Genomic DNA, 15795 nt, shown 5'->3' with positions numbered 1-15795 from the left:
CCACTGCCTGGTCAGGCCATGAGAGTGATTAATTTTTATTTTATTTATTTATTTGTATTTTTCTGAAGTTAGAAGTGGGGAGGCAGTCAGACAGACTCCTACATGCACCCGACCAGGTTCCATCCGGCATGCCCACTAGGGGGCGATGTTCTGCCCATCTGGGACCTTGCTCTGTTGCAGCTGGAACCATTCTAGCACATGAGGCAGAGGCCATGGAATTGTCCTCAGTGCCCGGGCCAACTTTTGCTCCAATGGAGCTTTGGCTGTGGGAGGGGAAGAGAGAGACAGAGAGAAAGGAGAGGGGGAGGGGTGGAGAAGCAGATGGGCGCTTCTCCTGTGTGCCCTGGCGGGAAATTGAACCCAGGACTTCCACACACTGGGATGATGCTCTACCACTGGGCCAACCGGCCAGGGAGAGAGTGATTAATTTTTAACGTTAATATTTACACTACATTAGAAAAGACATCTCTTACAACTCTTTACGATGAAAAACTTTGTCAACTAAATTATTGGGAGTTTTTAGAAATTCTTCTGCGTATACAAGCTAATATCTTAGAAGACAACTGCTGAGAATTGCTTTATCAGAGAGTTTATCCATAGAGTTGCCTAAATACGCATCCTACATAGTGCTCAGTAGGAAAGGAGTAAAGGGATTTATTTTATTTATACATCCTCTTCCCTAGACCACTCGTGAACAGGATTGAATTGAATCAACTCCCGCTCCGCCTTGCGATCCATGAAGCATGTAGTAGCCACTCACCACCAATAGGTGGCGCACATTAACAGGCTCCACGGGGCGGGCCCCCTCGCGGTGGCGCTGTAGTGTCTCTCGGCTTCCGTAGAGCATTGAGCAAGATGGCAGCCTTCGAGACGGTTAGGCTACGGCTTCAATTCGATTACCCGCCGCCAGCCACCCCGCACTGCACGGACTTCTGGCTTCTGGTCGAGTTGAACCGATGCCGAGTAGTCACGGATCTCATTAGTCTCATCCGCCAGCGCTTCGGCTACAGTTCTGGGGCCCCCCTCGGCCTCTACTTGGAGGGGGGGCTCCTGCCGCACGGCGAGAGCGCGCGCCTGGTACGAGACAACGATTGCCTCAGGTGCGCGCCGGGCGGCCGTGGGAGGCGGCGCTGGGGGTCGCGGGGCCCCCGGGGACGCGCCTGCGCACGCCGGGGGCGGGGAAGCCTCAGGCCTGGGGAGACCCCGGGTGGGACGAGGCTGAGTGGCGGGGAGGTGGGGCTGTCAAAGTGCGCATTCGGGACCCGCAGGGAGTCTGATACTCGGGTCCGAGGTTCAGGAATCTGCACGGGAGTGGGCATCCTTCCCCGGATGCTTCTGATGTAGGTGGTTCGTGGAGCAAGCTCGGGAAAACCCCGACTGCGCGGGTGGGCAGGGCCCCAGGGCCTCTCCGCCTTGGCCAGCGCGGTGAGCGTCGCCCTGTATTGCGCGCAGGATGGCACGTGCCCGAGACCCGGGCATGGCCGGGCTGCGCGCAGGGTCCGGTGCGAGGGTCCGTGCAGAAGAACCGTCGTGATCCCTTCCTGAGGGGCAGCTTGTCCGGCCTCAGGGCTCCTGCGATAGCCCCTGAGACCTCTGATGGGTGCCATTCGGGGTCTCATGAGGCGTTTTGTGGTTCGCTTAATAGGTAGTTGGGACCTTCTGGATTGTGACTTGGGAAACAAAAGTTTTTAAATATGCCTTTGGAAATTTTCAAAACTGATACTGAGATGAGGAGGATCAAGCAGCAATGGTGGTATGACTCGTCCACGTGCGTGGTTGGTTTGTCTCAATAAAATGGTAAGATGTGATGATCATTTTCAATTCGGATTCCTAGCTCGGACTTATTCAGGGCTTCTGCTCCAGCTGCCGGGAAACAATTCTGGAGTCGTGGACCAGACTACTTCCTCTTGCTTGCCTCTTTTTGAATATTCCTTTTCCCAGAGCATGTCAGATTCATAAAACTTTTTTTTTTTTTTTTTTTTTTTTTTTTTTTTTTTTTTTTTTTACAGAGACAGAGGGTCAGACAGACAGGAACGGAGAGATGAGAAGCATCAATCATTAGTTTTTCGTTGCACATTGCAACACCTTAGTTGTTCATTGATTGCTTTCTCATATGTGCCTTGACCGCAGGGCTACAGCAGAGTGAGTAACCTCTTGCTCAAGCCAGCGACCTTGGGTCCAAGCTGGTGAGCTTTCCTCAAACCAGATGAGCCCGCACTCAAGCTGGTGACCTCAGGGTCTCGAACCTGGGTCCTCGGCATCCCAATTTGATGCTCTATCCACTGCGCCACCACCTGGTCAGGCAGATTCATAAGGTTTCTTGAGAACATCAGGGAATGTCATTTGGGACAATTACTCCATCTTTAGTGTGTGTGTGTGTGTGTGTGTGTGAGAGAGAGAGAGAGAGATCCAGGTGGAGAAAGAAAGAACATGGCCAGGGAAAGTGTACACCTTGAAAGGAATAGGAACAGACCTAGGTGAACTGTTTCTTAGTCTCTGCATAGCATTTTGTCTCTCAGTCTTAATATGTCCCATACTGAGATTATTCTCTTCAGGAATAGTGGGTCGTGCTGTTTGAGAATTGACCATAAGTAATGCCATAGAAGCCATTTTTGTCAAAAAGAAGTCTTTTGTCCTTAAAGGATTTGATATTTTTTTCATTGCCAGCAGCAACAATTTGCAGTCCTCTCAGTTATATATATAATGTCCTGAAGACGTAGTTACTCACTAGTTTTCTCTCTTGTTCTTTTGATAGAGTTAAATTAGAAGAGAGAGAAGTCGCTGAGAACCCCGTAACAGTCACTAATGGTGACAGTACTCATTTCTTACCTAGAAAAGCAAAGAAGCGGTCATTTAAGTTGGAGGAGGATGAAGAAACCGATTACAGAAATCCGAGGAAGCATTGGAAGCGGCAAGACAACAAGAAGAACGCCTGGGATCCAGAACCAAAAGCTGTCGCAGACGAGAGTGAGAGGAAGAAAAGCAAGAGGAAGAGCAAAGCCACGTGTAGTATAGTCAACGGTGACGACAGAGAGACTGAGAGGAAGTCACCAAAGAAAAAGGAGAAGTGCGTGTATAAAAAACAGACAAAGAGTCCCAAGTCTTCTAAAGCGCAGACAGCGAAAGAGTGGACTGTCCAGAAGTGTGGTCCTCCGAAGGGTTCTCCCGCTAGAAACAGCCTTGTTAAAGCCAAACGGAAAGGTGGCGTGGACATTCACACAAAGGCTAGTCCCAGTTCCTCCTCCGAGTCGGAGTCTTATCAGGAATCAACTAGCGATGATCTCAGCAATGTCACCTTGGAGGTCAGAAAGTCCTCAGAGAAAATAATAGCTGCGTTGTCAAAGGAAGGGCCCTCTATAAAAAACCCAACTGCAAACAAAGTAGCTACAAAAACTGGCTTTAACTCTACCCCCATCGAGGACAAAGCAACCAGAACATCATCTTCTAGTTCAGACTCTAGTTCAGAGTCAGATGACCAATACATGGTGTCAAAGAACAACCTGGAGAAGGCCCCACGTCCCTTAGAGACAGCCGGCCTGTTTGCAGGAAGCGGTTGTCCAGGTCCCGGGCCATCATCACAGGTTCCCAGAGCCACTGGCTGGAAGCATGCTGACTCAGATGGTGGCCGACAGGCTCCTGGCCCTCCCAATGTGACTCTCCCCAGCAGTTTGGGAAGAGGTTGGGGTAGAGGAGAGGACCTTCCTTCTTGGAGGGGAGCTAGGGGCCGAGGCATGCGGGGAAGAGGCCAAGGACGGGGGCTTGCCCTTCCCTGTGTTTTGAATAGAAACACCGACTCTCAGAAGCAGCAGCATTTAAATGAAATGCTCACAAACTCATCTACTATCATCCAGGCAAGTAGTCTTTCTTGTGAGTCTGCCTCTTCCCCTTCCCCTTGTGGTGGGTCTGGAGCTGAAGTCATGGGTGCATGTTTTCTCACCAGTGACAGAGTCACGTAACTAACAGATACTTTTTTTCCAGAACCCAGTAGAGACACTCAAGAAGGACTACAGTCTGTTACCGCTGTTAGCAGCTGCCCCCCAAGTGGGGGAAAAGATTGCGTTTAAGGTATATTTTCAAACAACAATTACAATAAAAAGATTATTCCCCCTCCAATTTACTCATTAGAAGTCTATTTTTACACACAGACACACACACACACACACACACACACACACACACACCTTCCAGTGTGTAGTAGGTGCCCAGCAATTGTTTCCTAAATGAATAAAAATGGCTTAGCCTGGTGTCTGGAACATAGCAAGTGCTCAATAAAAGAAAGCTATACATCTCAGCACACACACCCCCCCCCCAAGCCTTGGAGCCTCTGCTTTGCTGCAGGTTAATGGTCGGGCTGTGCATGTTCTCTCGGGGGTGGCGGAAGGGGCCACAGAGCCTGTGCATTTATGGATTTTTCTTTTTCTTTTCTTTTTTTAGCTTTTGGAACTAACATCTGATTATTCACCTGATGTCTCTGACTACAAGGTAAGACTTTATTTAAAAATAATTGGCAGTATATTAAAGACGCTGACGTCATGTTTACTACTGCTGTTATGGGTGATGCAGATTTTTTTGAGTAAATAATGCCGTAGAGTAGAAAATGAAAACATGATCAAAACGTAAGCTGTGATAGCATCACTGTGAAGTCTCCCAGTGAGACTGCCCTTCCGCTTGGGAAGAATATAGAATGAAAAGGAGAGATTTCAATTGATACTCATATTTTTCCTAATCAGCTTAGACACACAGATTTATCTGAGTACCCTTCCCCCATGATCCTAAACTTTGAAAGAAAATAATAAATAGCTCTCAGGTTAAGTATTTGATTGTATTCATCATAAGAATATATTTATTTATTTTTTTATTATTCTTTTTTTTTTTTTTTTTTTTTTTCATTTTTTCATTTTTCTGAAGCTGGAAACGGGGAGAGACAGACAGACTCCCGCATGCGCCCGACCGGGATCCACCCGGCACGCCCACCAGGGGCGATGCTCTGCCCACCAGGGGGCGATGCTCTGCCCATCCTGGGCGTCGCCATATTGCGACCAGAGCCACTCTAGCGCCTGAGGCAGAGGCCACAGAGCCATCCCCAGCGCCCGGGCCATCTCTGCTCCAATGGAGCCTTGGCTGCGGGAGGGGAAGAGAGAGAGAGAGGAAAGCGCAGCGGAGGGGTGGAGAAGCAAATGGGCGTTTCTCCTGTGTGCCCTGGTCGGGAATCGAACCCGGGTCCTCTGCACGCTAGGCTGACGCTCTACCGCTGAGCCAACCAGCCAGGGATTTTTTATTATTATTTAAAGCTTTTGTTTACTTATTTTAGAGAGAGAGAGAGAGAGAAGGGGCGGAAGAGCAGGACGCATCAGTTGTTGGTTCTCATGTGCCTCGAACCAGGCAAGCCTGGAGTTTTGAACCGGTGACCTCAGCATTCTGGGTCTACACTTTATCCACTGCGCCACCACTGGCCAGGCCATAGGAATATATTTTATATATTTGTGAATTACTACTGCTTATTATAGTCTAATGGGTTTTTTTGTTTTTTTAATTATCGGTTAACGACATAATTCACAAGTATTATCCTTGGAATTTACTCGATACTTGTTTGGGACTTCCTTTTGGCATATGAGCTGTGTCTCAGTTCACTACAAACTCGACTCAGCCAGTGGGTTCCAGATACCATGTTTCCTTCTCTTTCTCACCCAGTCACCTTGTTGTTGAAAATCCGGTTAAAATGCATACTTTCTTATTTTGATGTAATATACAGAAAGTAGGTTCATTTTCTAAAGGTAAATACTTGGTAATTTTAATGTAGTAGTAAAGATAAAATACAAGGAGATTTGATTTAATCTGAGTTCATATCTTAGAAGACTTTAAGTTCTTGGTAAGAAGTTTTCCTCAAAAGCAGGCTAGTGCCTGACCAGGCAGTGGCACAGTGGATAGAGCATCGCACTGGGATGCGGAGGACCCAGGTTCGAGACCCCGAGGTCGCCAGCTTGAGTGCGGGCTCATCTGGTGTGAGCAAAAAGCTCACCAGCTTGGACGCAGGGTCGCTGACTCAAGCAAGGGGTTACTTGGTCTGCTGAAGGCAGACACATATGAGAGAGCAATCAATGAACAACTAAGGTGTTGCAACAAAAAGCTGATGATTGATGCTTCTCATCTCTTTCGGTTCCTGTCTGTCTGTCCCTGTCTATCCCTCTCTCTGACTCTCGCTCTGTCTCTGAAATAAATAAATAAGCAAATAAAATTAAAAGCAGGCTAGAGCCAGAAGAAGAATCAGTTCACAAGGGATGAGGTGAGTTATTGTTCTGGGTATTTGGTGTTCTATGATATTTTTCATCTTCTTAGCCCTTGCTATAAATGATTATATACTTTATCATATAAATCAGGATACTGCGAGTAAAAAGGATTAATAGCATATTGATAATTATACTGGACAGAAATATATATAAACAGGCCTGTCTTGGGAAAATCAGGATGTTTTGTTGCCCTATGTAATTAATAACTTACTAAATGCTGTGATATATGAGGAAGTGGAAATAAATACAGAGTTGATACTCCCCACAACCTTTACAGACTGTGATTCTAGATCAGGCATCCCCAAACTACGGCCCGTGGGCCGCATGAGGCCCCCTGAGGCCATTTATTCGGCCCCCCCGCCGCACTTCCGGAAGGGGCACCTCTTTCATTGGTGGTCAGTGAGAGGAGTACTGTATGTGGCGGCCCTCCAACGGTCTGAGGGACAGTGAACTGGCCCTCTGTGTAAAAAGTTTGGGGACCCCTGTATGATACTAATTTCTTAAAATTCACATTAAGTGGATGTTGGCCATCATTGTTATTACCTTGGAAAGCTGTCTGCTTCCTTTATTTCCCTGTGGTTTCAAAACTTCTGAAATTGCTTTCAAAACCATTTTGAGAGAGAAAATTGGTTCCACTCATTTGCTTTGACCACAAGTGCTGTTACCTGTTTATCTCTGGCTTTATTCATGAAGCTTGTCTTCGAATGTCAGATCTGTCTTCAAAGAGTGCATCTCAGCTCTGGACCCTGTTGCATTTACACTCATGGGATTTGTGTGTGTGTGTGTGTGAGAGAGAGAGAGAGAGACAGAGGGACAGATAGGGACAGACAGACAGGAGGAGAGGTACGAGAAGCATCAACTCTTCGTTGTGGCACCGTAGTTTCTCATTGATTGCTTTCTCATATGTGCCTTGACGGGGGGGGGGGGGCTACAGCAGACCGAGGGACCCCCTGCTCGAGCCAGCAACCCTGGGTTCAAGCTGGTGAGCCTTGCTCAAACCAGATGAGCCTCCGCGTCCCAGTCGGACGCTCCATCCACTTCACTGCCCGGCCAGGCTGTACCCATGGGATTTAATTCATGGAGGTGACTGGGTGAGGACATGGAGAAGCCAGTGCTGTTGAAAGGAATTTGTTACTTAAGTTTCCCTTGAGGAGGGGTGATCTCACCTCCCGCAGTGCTGCAGGGGGAAGCACCCGGATGTGATCAGGAGGCAGGAGCCAGGGCAGGAGAAGGTCTCCTGGGGACAGGCGCGGCAGGGTGCCGGAAGCAGTTAGGATCCACCAGTTTCAGTAATGATAGGCTTTGGTCTACAGAGGCTGTTCCTTAGGTGGTGCCTGACGCCGGGCTGATTAAGATCAGGGGAAATACTGGCTTGGAGTGTGGGACTTTCACTTCCCCTCCATGCTGATTTGTTTTTTGTGGGTTTTTTTATTTTTCTTTTTTTATTTGTTTTAAAAAAAGTTTTTATTGGGATAAAATTTACATAACATAAAATTTACCATTTTAACAATTTTAAAGTATATAATTCAGTGGTTTAAGTATTATATATTCATAATGTTTCATGTGTTGATTTTTGACTGGGACTTTTATTTTTCAAAGGAAGGAAAAATATTAAGCCACAATCCAGAGACCCAGCAAGTAGATATAGAAATCCTTTCATCCTTACCTGGTGAGTCTTCAAGAAAAGAATTTGAAAGTTTAGGCTTTTCATATCTGCATCGTTCTCTAATAGCTTGTGTGTATAGGAGCCGCTGTCTTCATTGATCTCCATGGTTAACTGGCAGGCTCCACCGCGTCTGTCACCACAGAGCCACCAGGGGCGGGGGGGGGGGGGGGGGAGGGCTGTGCTCCACTGGGAGGCAGTGTTTCTGCTAAGAGCTCTTGGGCTTGTTCCCAAAGCTGTTGGGCAAGCCGTTCTTATTACTATAATTATGTCATTTCACAAAAATTACATAAACCGATGAAAATGGATTTCAAAGAGAATTATTTCTATGAATCCTAAGTCAAATGCTGACACAGGAGTGTCACTGAAACACTTGCCATTGAGTTTGTGTCGGTGGGTCAGCCACATAGGAGATGGGGGGGGGGATTTGGTAAAAATCGAAGATTTTGCACTTAAATTGCCTTGCTAGTTTTTGCATTCTTGCATAATTAAAAAAAATACACCCTCAAGACTGGAAATTGCAGACATACTTAATGTATATCTTATGATTTATAAGAGACGGTGCTAGTCAGCAGGCTTGGAAGAGAGAGCTCTTCAGCTCTATTTCAAAAGATTGACAGATGAACATATCTTTATGTTGGGTCAAAATAGTGTCCAAAGTATTTGTGTATGCACACTCCACACATTATTCTGCTTTATCCCTGATTCACCACACTCATTGCTGGTTCTGAAATCCTGGGATGGGAGGGTTTTTCCTGTAGATGGCTTAACTTAGCTTGTGTTGTAGGGTCCCTGGTCAGAGGCCGGGGAGACCCCCTTTTTTTTATTATTCAGTGAGAGGAGGGGAGGCAGAGAGACAGACTCTTGCATTTGCCCTGCCCCAACTGGGATTCCAAGAGACCCCTTTTTCTTTGACCCTAAGACAATTAATTAGTTTTTGTTTGTGTTTAAATAAGGCAGTGAGTAAAATAATGAAAGCTCCAGTATACAGAAGTTAGTCAAAAGGGTTTTTCAACAAAGTCTCTTTATGATTTTGTTTGAAGAAATTCCCCTTCTTAGGAATGTTGGGTGGAGAAGTTTGTCCATTGTCAAATTCTGTGGATGTAGCCTGATCATTGCTTGTCAGGTGACCGAATGTGATGGCATCTCATTAGAGCCTTTTTCCTTGGGGCATTAAGGAATAGCGGTATCTTATTTTCTAGTAGAAATACAAGCAGTCCTCGCTTTGCATGGTTCTGATGTCCACGCACCTCTGTTACCATGGTTTATTTAGATAACACCAGCTCCCTAGTGACACTAGGCATGTTTACCAAGAGTGACTGCCTGAAGTACTGGCAGTTCTGGAGTCCACAAACCACATAGTAACAGATGGCCATCGTGGTGGGCAACCGGCCACGGCACTTGTTCCGAAGTCTTGGTAGCAGGTCACTGTGCTTCTGTCTCTCGGTTTCCGTACACGCAATGAAATGTGTCATTCTGCTGCTTCCTTGTCCCTCGGTGATAACCCACATGACATTCACAAAGTAGATACTTGAAATAGGAAACCGGCCAACAAAGATGAAAGCACAACAAAGAAGCAAAAAGTGACGTCCAAATCAAGTTTAAGTGACACTATAGAAAAGAATAGCAAAGTTGGGAACATGAATAATGTGGTTGAGATGGACTTCTGGACATAAAAGAGGAGGGTAGTTGTGACGAAAAAAGATGAAATGTCCCAGAAATGATACCAGCCAAAAATTTCACAGGACTGTGAAAAAGGAACTTGCAGGGCTATATCATGACACTAAAAGCTCAAAGGATAAAGTACTGCAAGCTGATCCAACCTTTAAAATGAGTAGGACAGTTCTGCAGGGCCTCGGAAGGCTGCTCACTCTGCCTCGTGGTTGCCCGGCGAGAAGGCGAGTACTGTTCAGACTACCCCGCCTGGGATTCTGCGAAGAAATAGAACGCTTCAGTTCTCAGTGTTTCTAGTGTTTTACAGTGTGCTACGTAAATCTTAGCTTTACTTGTATTCCCTTATACAATAAAGGTTTTAATGTTTGGACACAATGTTTTAAAGACCGTGAAGCAATCCTAATCTTGCCTGTCGATTATTAGGCTTGTTTTGCGTGCTTTCAGCCTGCACGGTCATTGTTATCGTCCTGCGCGACCGTGCAAAGTGAGGACTGCTGTATCCCCATGTGGTACGCAGGTGCAATTTCCGAGGACTGAGCAAGGTGAAAGTACTTTGCAGAATTCCGATGACCTTCCCTTGTTGAAACATCAGTTACCTTTTGGGATTATTTTGTGGTTATCCATTCTTCTCTGGGAACGCCACTGCTAGTGTATCAAGCTTGTTTCTTTTTGATGAAAGATAGTCTCTGATAAATGGCCACGAAATTCAGGTCTGCTGGTGCAGGGTTTTCTCAGGGTCTCCTGTCACGGGGCACTCCACGCCTGCCTGTGCGTACCCAGCCTCCACACCGGTGGGCAGTTTGTTTGTGGTGGTTTTTCTAATGAGGGGAATTCCCTGTCGAGGAACGTCTTCACTGCTGGGGAATGACTTGTTCTCTCTCCCCCTACCATCTGGTTTCAGCTGTGAAGGAGCCTGGGAAATTTGATTTGGTTTATCACAACGAAAACGGAGCCGAGGTAGTGGAGTACGCTGTGACGCAGGACCCAAGGGTAGGCGTGCCGCTCTTCTGGGATTGCCTAGTCGTCTGTTCTCTCCCAGCTGGTCACTGGGGGTCTGTCTGGGAGGTGACACGCAGCTTCCGGAACTGCCTGTATGCACATCATAAGGGACCTGGGGCTTGGGGAGGTCTGTCCTGCCTCCAGGGTGGCATATACATGCCAAGTGTCAAGTTAGGGCACTGTTCCTGGACCTTACAGAGCCTACGTGACAAGATAACACTCCTAGAGTATATAGATTTGCATAAAATCATAGTGTACACGGTTACCTAAGGGTTTCAGTAGAAGAGACCAGCATACTTTAAAAGCCTTTTATTGACTTACAGATTCAGAAAGGACATATAAGTACGGTGGAACTTACATATGTTGGTGACACGAACATACTCGTGTGACCAGCACCCAGAGCAGGAACATGAACAGCTCGCTCCGGAAACCTCCACTATGTCTCCTGTGGTCACTGCTGCCCCTCGGATGTCACCACGATTCTGATTTAAAACACAGATAGTTTTGAGGAATCACACAAAATGAGAAGTCCGTCTTTTGACCCTGTTTAAATCCTTTTTTTTTTTTAAAGATTGTATTGAGGATAGAGAGACAGGTGTGGGGGGAGGAAAGGGAAGTGTCACCTTGTAGTAGTTGCTTCTCGTATGTGCATTGACCGGGCAAGCCTTGGGTTTCAAACCAGCAACCTCAGTGTGCCAGGTCCATGCTTTGTCCACTGTGCCACCACAGGTCAGGCTGTTTAAAGCCTTAAATTGCCATTTTAGGAAGCGTATGTTTTAGAGGTTTTTGGCAGCCAGACTAGTTGTTGGCAATAGCCCATTAGGGTATGCTAGCATTAAGATAAAGAGAATTTGTATTTAAGAAAATGCTTCCTATTAAAGTATCTGTACGCTGCGGACCAGTGCGGCTCATAATTCTGGGTCTTGAGGGAGAACCGTGCAGAACTACGGAAACAGACTCATTAAGAAAAGAGGATGGGATCGGGAGGCCTCTTCAATGCTGATGAGAGCCCCATTGCCCCAGTTTGCTTTATTATATAGCCATATGCAAAACAAGGAAGTCCTTGATACAAAGTTACACATCTGAGTCAAAAACAGGAACTCTCTCAAGGCATAAACAGGAATCGCTCCACCATGCATAAGTGAAATCAGTGAACATCTGAACAAAGAGTGAGAGGAAGGGTGTGTAAATTGCTTCCAGTAACTTAAGCAAGCAAGTGAAGTGGATACAAATACTCAGCATCACAGCCAATATGGAAGTGGAAGGGGGAGAACTTAGCCTTTGCTAAGCCTCAAATTTACAAAGGCTTTTTGCTACTTGCAGTCTACCACATCTATACATACTTGAAATGTTATGAATATTATCCTGTTTCAGTATTGGAAACACATTTTTTTCTGAAATGGAGAAACCCTGACCAGACTTTATGCTTTGATTTGGCTCTAAGATAGATTTCTCCAAAAACACAGTTTTAGGATCTGGGTAGTATCAGCAGATGTGGCCCAGTCTTCTGTACTTCTTTATTTGCAATATACGCACCACCATTTGTTGTTGTTGTTGTTGAATTGTATTGTTGGCCACTATGTTGGAAAATTAAATCTTGGAAGCTTTCCTCTCTGTGCCTTTTTGAAACAGAGGCTGGGAGCCAAGCCTGTCATCACCACTTCTGGACACTAGATGGCCCTCATCATTCAGCCCCATGGCCAAGTGGTGGAGTTTGCTTTCTTTTGGGAAAATAGAAATACCGTCTATTTCAGGCAGCACAGCGTGAGAACCAGAGAGCTGCACAGAAGGGCATCAGCAGTTTAGGGACGACCCTTTTGGGCCACTTCTGTCTCCCCAGAGGTCTGTGGGCTGCGTGTCCACAGAAGCTTGTTAGGCAAGTCCTCCTGACCCTTGTCACCACCTCCCTGTCACCACCCCCCCATGCAACGCCTGCTCTAAACCAATACACTTGATGTCAAATTTAGCTGCATTAGAGGTGAACGTTTTTATACCCTACTTCAACTCAGTGTATTGGGACTGCTGTCACTCCTGGTCTGCAACCGCTCTGCACAGACGGGAATTGACTTGACTGAATGAGTTTGTTCACTCACTAAAACCTGTACGACCTCAAAGTGAAATCTCTAAACTGACTTGTGTCTTTTCCCTCAGATCACTGTTTTGTGGAGAGAGCTGATTGATCCGAGACTGATTGTTGACTCTCCGAGTACCAACTCATCAAGTACCGAGCTGGCCCGAGCGTGACCTCTCCACGCCCTTGTTTATAAACGCTTTGCTTATGAAGGTGACCAGAACCTGAACTTTAAAAAAGAAAAGATTCGAAAGTTATATGCATTTTTAAAAATCACCTTCACTTTATGGCATAGGACAAAGATCTACCTCGTCAGTTAAAATAACATGGGTGTGTTGCTCTTCTAGGTCTTTCTTTTTTAAGGTTTAATCTTAGTAACAAAATCTAAAACATAGCATTCCCGTGGGTGCGGTTATTCACCAGTATATATGGTTTCTTCTCTTTTATTTTTTGACCATCAAGTAGCCATTATCAGAAGCAGTTTATGATTCCAAGTATGAGAAAGTGCTGCATATCTTGTCTCAGTAAGTTTTACTCAGTAACGTTTTAAAACATGAAAGCATGTTACTTGACCTAATTTTTTTACATTTGAGTTCTACTACATGTGGAACATCTTACAAGTTTCAATTACAATACTTGTAATTGTTAAGAATTAGCAAATAGTGGGGTTTGTTGAAGGCAGTGAGCTAAGACATCCTTTTACGGTTTTCTCCACTTTAAAGTGAAGGATTCTTGGGGTCTCGTGTGGCGCAGGGGACGTGGGGCTGGCGTGTGTGCCGGGGAAGCACTGTCTCACTTGGGCGAGAGGACTCGCTGTGGGTTCTGGCCAGGGGGTGTTACCCCACTGTCAGTTTTCAGGCGTCTGGCTGAGTGAGCTGGTGTGAGTGGGGGTCTTGAACTGAAACTTTGTTTCCTCTTATTACTCCACACAAAGCTAAAATAGCTAAATATATACTGTGAAAACTGTTTTCCTTTAACAAAAGATCAGATCCCTCCTTCAGCGTTGCAGATTTTTAAATAAAGTCATGTTGAACTAAACTTCTGTGCTGGCTCGTTACATTTAGTTGAGTGTGGCAGACCAGCGTGCTACAATACTGCGAGAGATGAGAGTGTTCCGGAACCGAAGGCTGGCCTTGACCGAAGAGTCTGGGGTTGCCAAGTTTAGTCAAACAGAGTTTGTCTAATCTGGGAGCTGCTGCACCCATGAAGATGCTGTTCGATTTTAATTTGCGTGATAGTGGTGTATATCAAAATACGGATTTAGTGATTTGTAACGAGAAGTATTGCTCCAGAGTGATAGCATCGTGGCTTGGGTTCTGAGCTAGCATACTTTCCAGGGGCTGAAAAACAAGACAGCTAGCAAACGCCAACGAGTACATGAAAAAAATGTCCAACATCACTAATGGTCAGGGAAATGCAAGTCAGAACCTTGTTGAGATTTACCTCACACCTGTTAGAATGGATTTTATCAAAAAGGCAAGAAATAACAAATGCGGGAGATGTGGAGGAAAGGGAACCTTGCACACCATTGGTGGGAATGTAAACTGGTGCAGCCCCTGTGGAAAACTCGTGGGGGTTCCACAAAATATTAAAACTGTGACCCAGCAATCCCACATCTGGGTATTTACTCAAAACTAAAACACTTAACTTGAAAATCTACATGTACTCATATGTTTATTGCAGCATTATTTACAATAGCCAAGATAGAGAAACAACCTATCAATTGATGGATTAGTGGATAAAAAAAAATTGACGTGTGTGTGTGTATAAAATATAGTTATTACACAGCCATAAAAATAAAAAGACATCTTGCCATTTGTGACATTATAGGTGGACCTTGAGGGCATTGTGCTAAGTGAAACAAATCAGACAGAATGGCAAATACCATATGATCGCACTTACATGTGGAAATCTAAAAAAAAGAACATAAAGTAAACCTGAACTCATAGATACAGAGAATAGATCAGTGGTTGTCAGAGCCACGGGGTGGGGGTCTGGGTAAAATGAGTGAATGAGGTCAAAGGTCAATGGTTCAAACTTCCAGTTATAAAATAAACAGGTCATGGGGATATAATTATGGCATGGTAACTATAAATAAGAATACTGTGTTTCATATTTGAGAATTGCAAAGGGAGTAGATCTGAAAAGTTCTCATCACAATTTCATAACTAAGTGTGATGACAGATGTCAAGTAGACTTACTGCGGTGATCATTGTGCAATGTGTACAAACATCAATTATACTGTATAGCTGAAGCTAATATAATGTGTCAATTATACCTAAAAAAAAGTTAACTAGTAAACATTAACTCAAAGCAAGTGTGACCTCAGGGTGTGTTTTCTTCAAATCATAATCAGTTTATGAGTCACCTTTTTCCTCAATAGTGCTGTTTTTCAGACTATGAATAGCAGTCTCCTAGAAGGGTCACTTTAGGGGGTCAGGACCTGCCTTTAGGAAAATGAAATACAAAAGAATAGAAAAGTAGATAGTGCAGCACCTCCAGTCCATCGAAGTTTGCTTCCTGGAACAGTTTACACACGGCTCTGTGGGCTGCATCGCCACGCAAAATGTAAATGTATTTCCCACCGCTTGCAATCCCAGATGCAGCTGTCGGATGCGGACAGTAAACTGGAGCTTCTGTTCCAGGAGAGAGAGAAGAGCGAGGCGGAACCAGGTGCTCCGCACAGAGGACAGGCCAGGGACTAAACCTCTGCCTCGCTGCTCTGCTCCGGGCTGGTGGGCAGAGGACTGTTCCCCATGGGACGAACCCTGAGTCCTCAGAGGCCAGCTGTGACTAGCGTCGGATTACTCTGTGGACATCGAGTAACATCTCATCTAACTCCTCCCACTCAGTCTTGAGGAACTTGCCAAAGACCACCCAACTAGAAGAGTGAGAGTCTAGTGCAATTTCAGAGCAGGGTTTTCCCCAGGGCGCTCTGGTGGCTGTCCCTAATGTGGCTTTGTCCTGGCCTGAGTGTCAGCAGCAGCAGGGGGCCTGCCTGGCCCTCTGACCCCCACTGGCTGCCTTTTCCCCCCGTGAGGACAGGCATCTTCTGACTAATCGCTGTTGTCCATCTTCAGGTTGTCTACTCCCCACTAAAT

General features: G+C 45.7%; 1 protein-coding gene across 3 annotated transcripts; it reads left to right on the top strand.

Moving 5' to 3' along the window:
- Window positions 1-849: 849 nt before the first annotated feature.
- COIL (coilin) lies at window positions 850-12917 on the top strand. Of its 3 annotated transcripts, none has more exons than XM_066264016.1 (7): window positions 850-1100; window positions 2834-3851; window positions 3979-4065; window positions 4435-4482; window positions 7887-7956; window positions 10526-10614; window positions 12775-12917. In XM_066264016.1, exons 1-7 carry the CDS (start codon window positions 856-858, stop codon window positions 12865-12867), a joined length of 1650 nt encoding a protein of 549 aa, XP_066120113.1. In that variant the 5' UTR covers window positions 850-855; the 3' UTR covers window positions 12868-12917. The 3 variants fall into 3 exon arrangements, with proteins under 3 accessions (XP_066120113.1, XP_066120112.1, XP_066120114.1); XM_066264015.1 differs by having other exon boundaries at window positions 2756-3851; XM_066264017.1 differs by lacking the exon at window positions 850-1100 and adding an exon at window positions 2021-2142 and having other exon boundaries at window positions 2756-3851.
- The last annotated feature ends 2878 nt before the right edge of the window (window positions 12918-15795 follow it).

Source organism: Saccopteryx bilineata, chromosome 2 (assembly GCF_036850765.1).
Source record: "Saccopteryx bilineata isolate mSacBil1 chromosome 2, mSacBil1_pri_phased_curated, whole genome shotgun sequence".
NCBI classification, from domain to species: Eukaryota; Metazoa; Chordata; class Mammalia; order Chiroptera; family Emballonuridae; genus Saccopteryx; species Saccopteryx bilineata.
This window is presented reverse-complemented; position numbering and strand designations above follow the sequence as displayed.

Coding starts and splice junctions, on each gene's coding strand:
- COIL (XM_066264015.1), top strand. CDS start 856: ATGGCAGCCTTCGAGACGGTTAGGCTACGGCTTCAATTCGATTACCCG. Junction 3,852..3,978: donor ACTCATCTACTATCATCCAG/GCAAGTAGTCTT, acceptor CTTTTTTTCCAG/AACCCAGTAGAGACACTCAA. Junction 10,615..12,774: donor CTGTGACGCAGGACCCAAGG/GTAGGCGTGCCG, acceptor CTTTTCCCTCAG/ATCACTGTTTTGTGGAGAGA.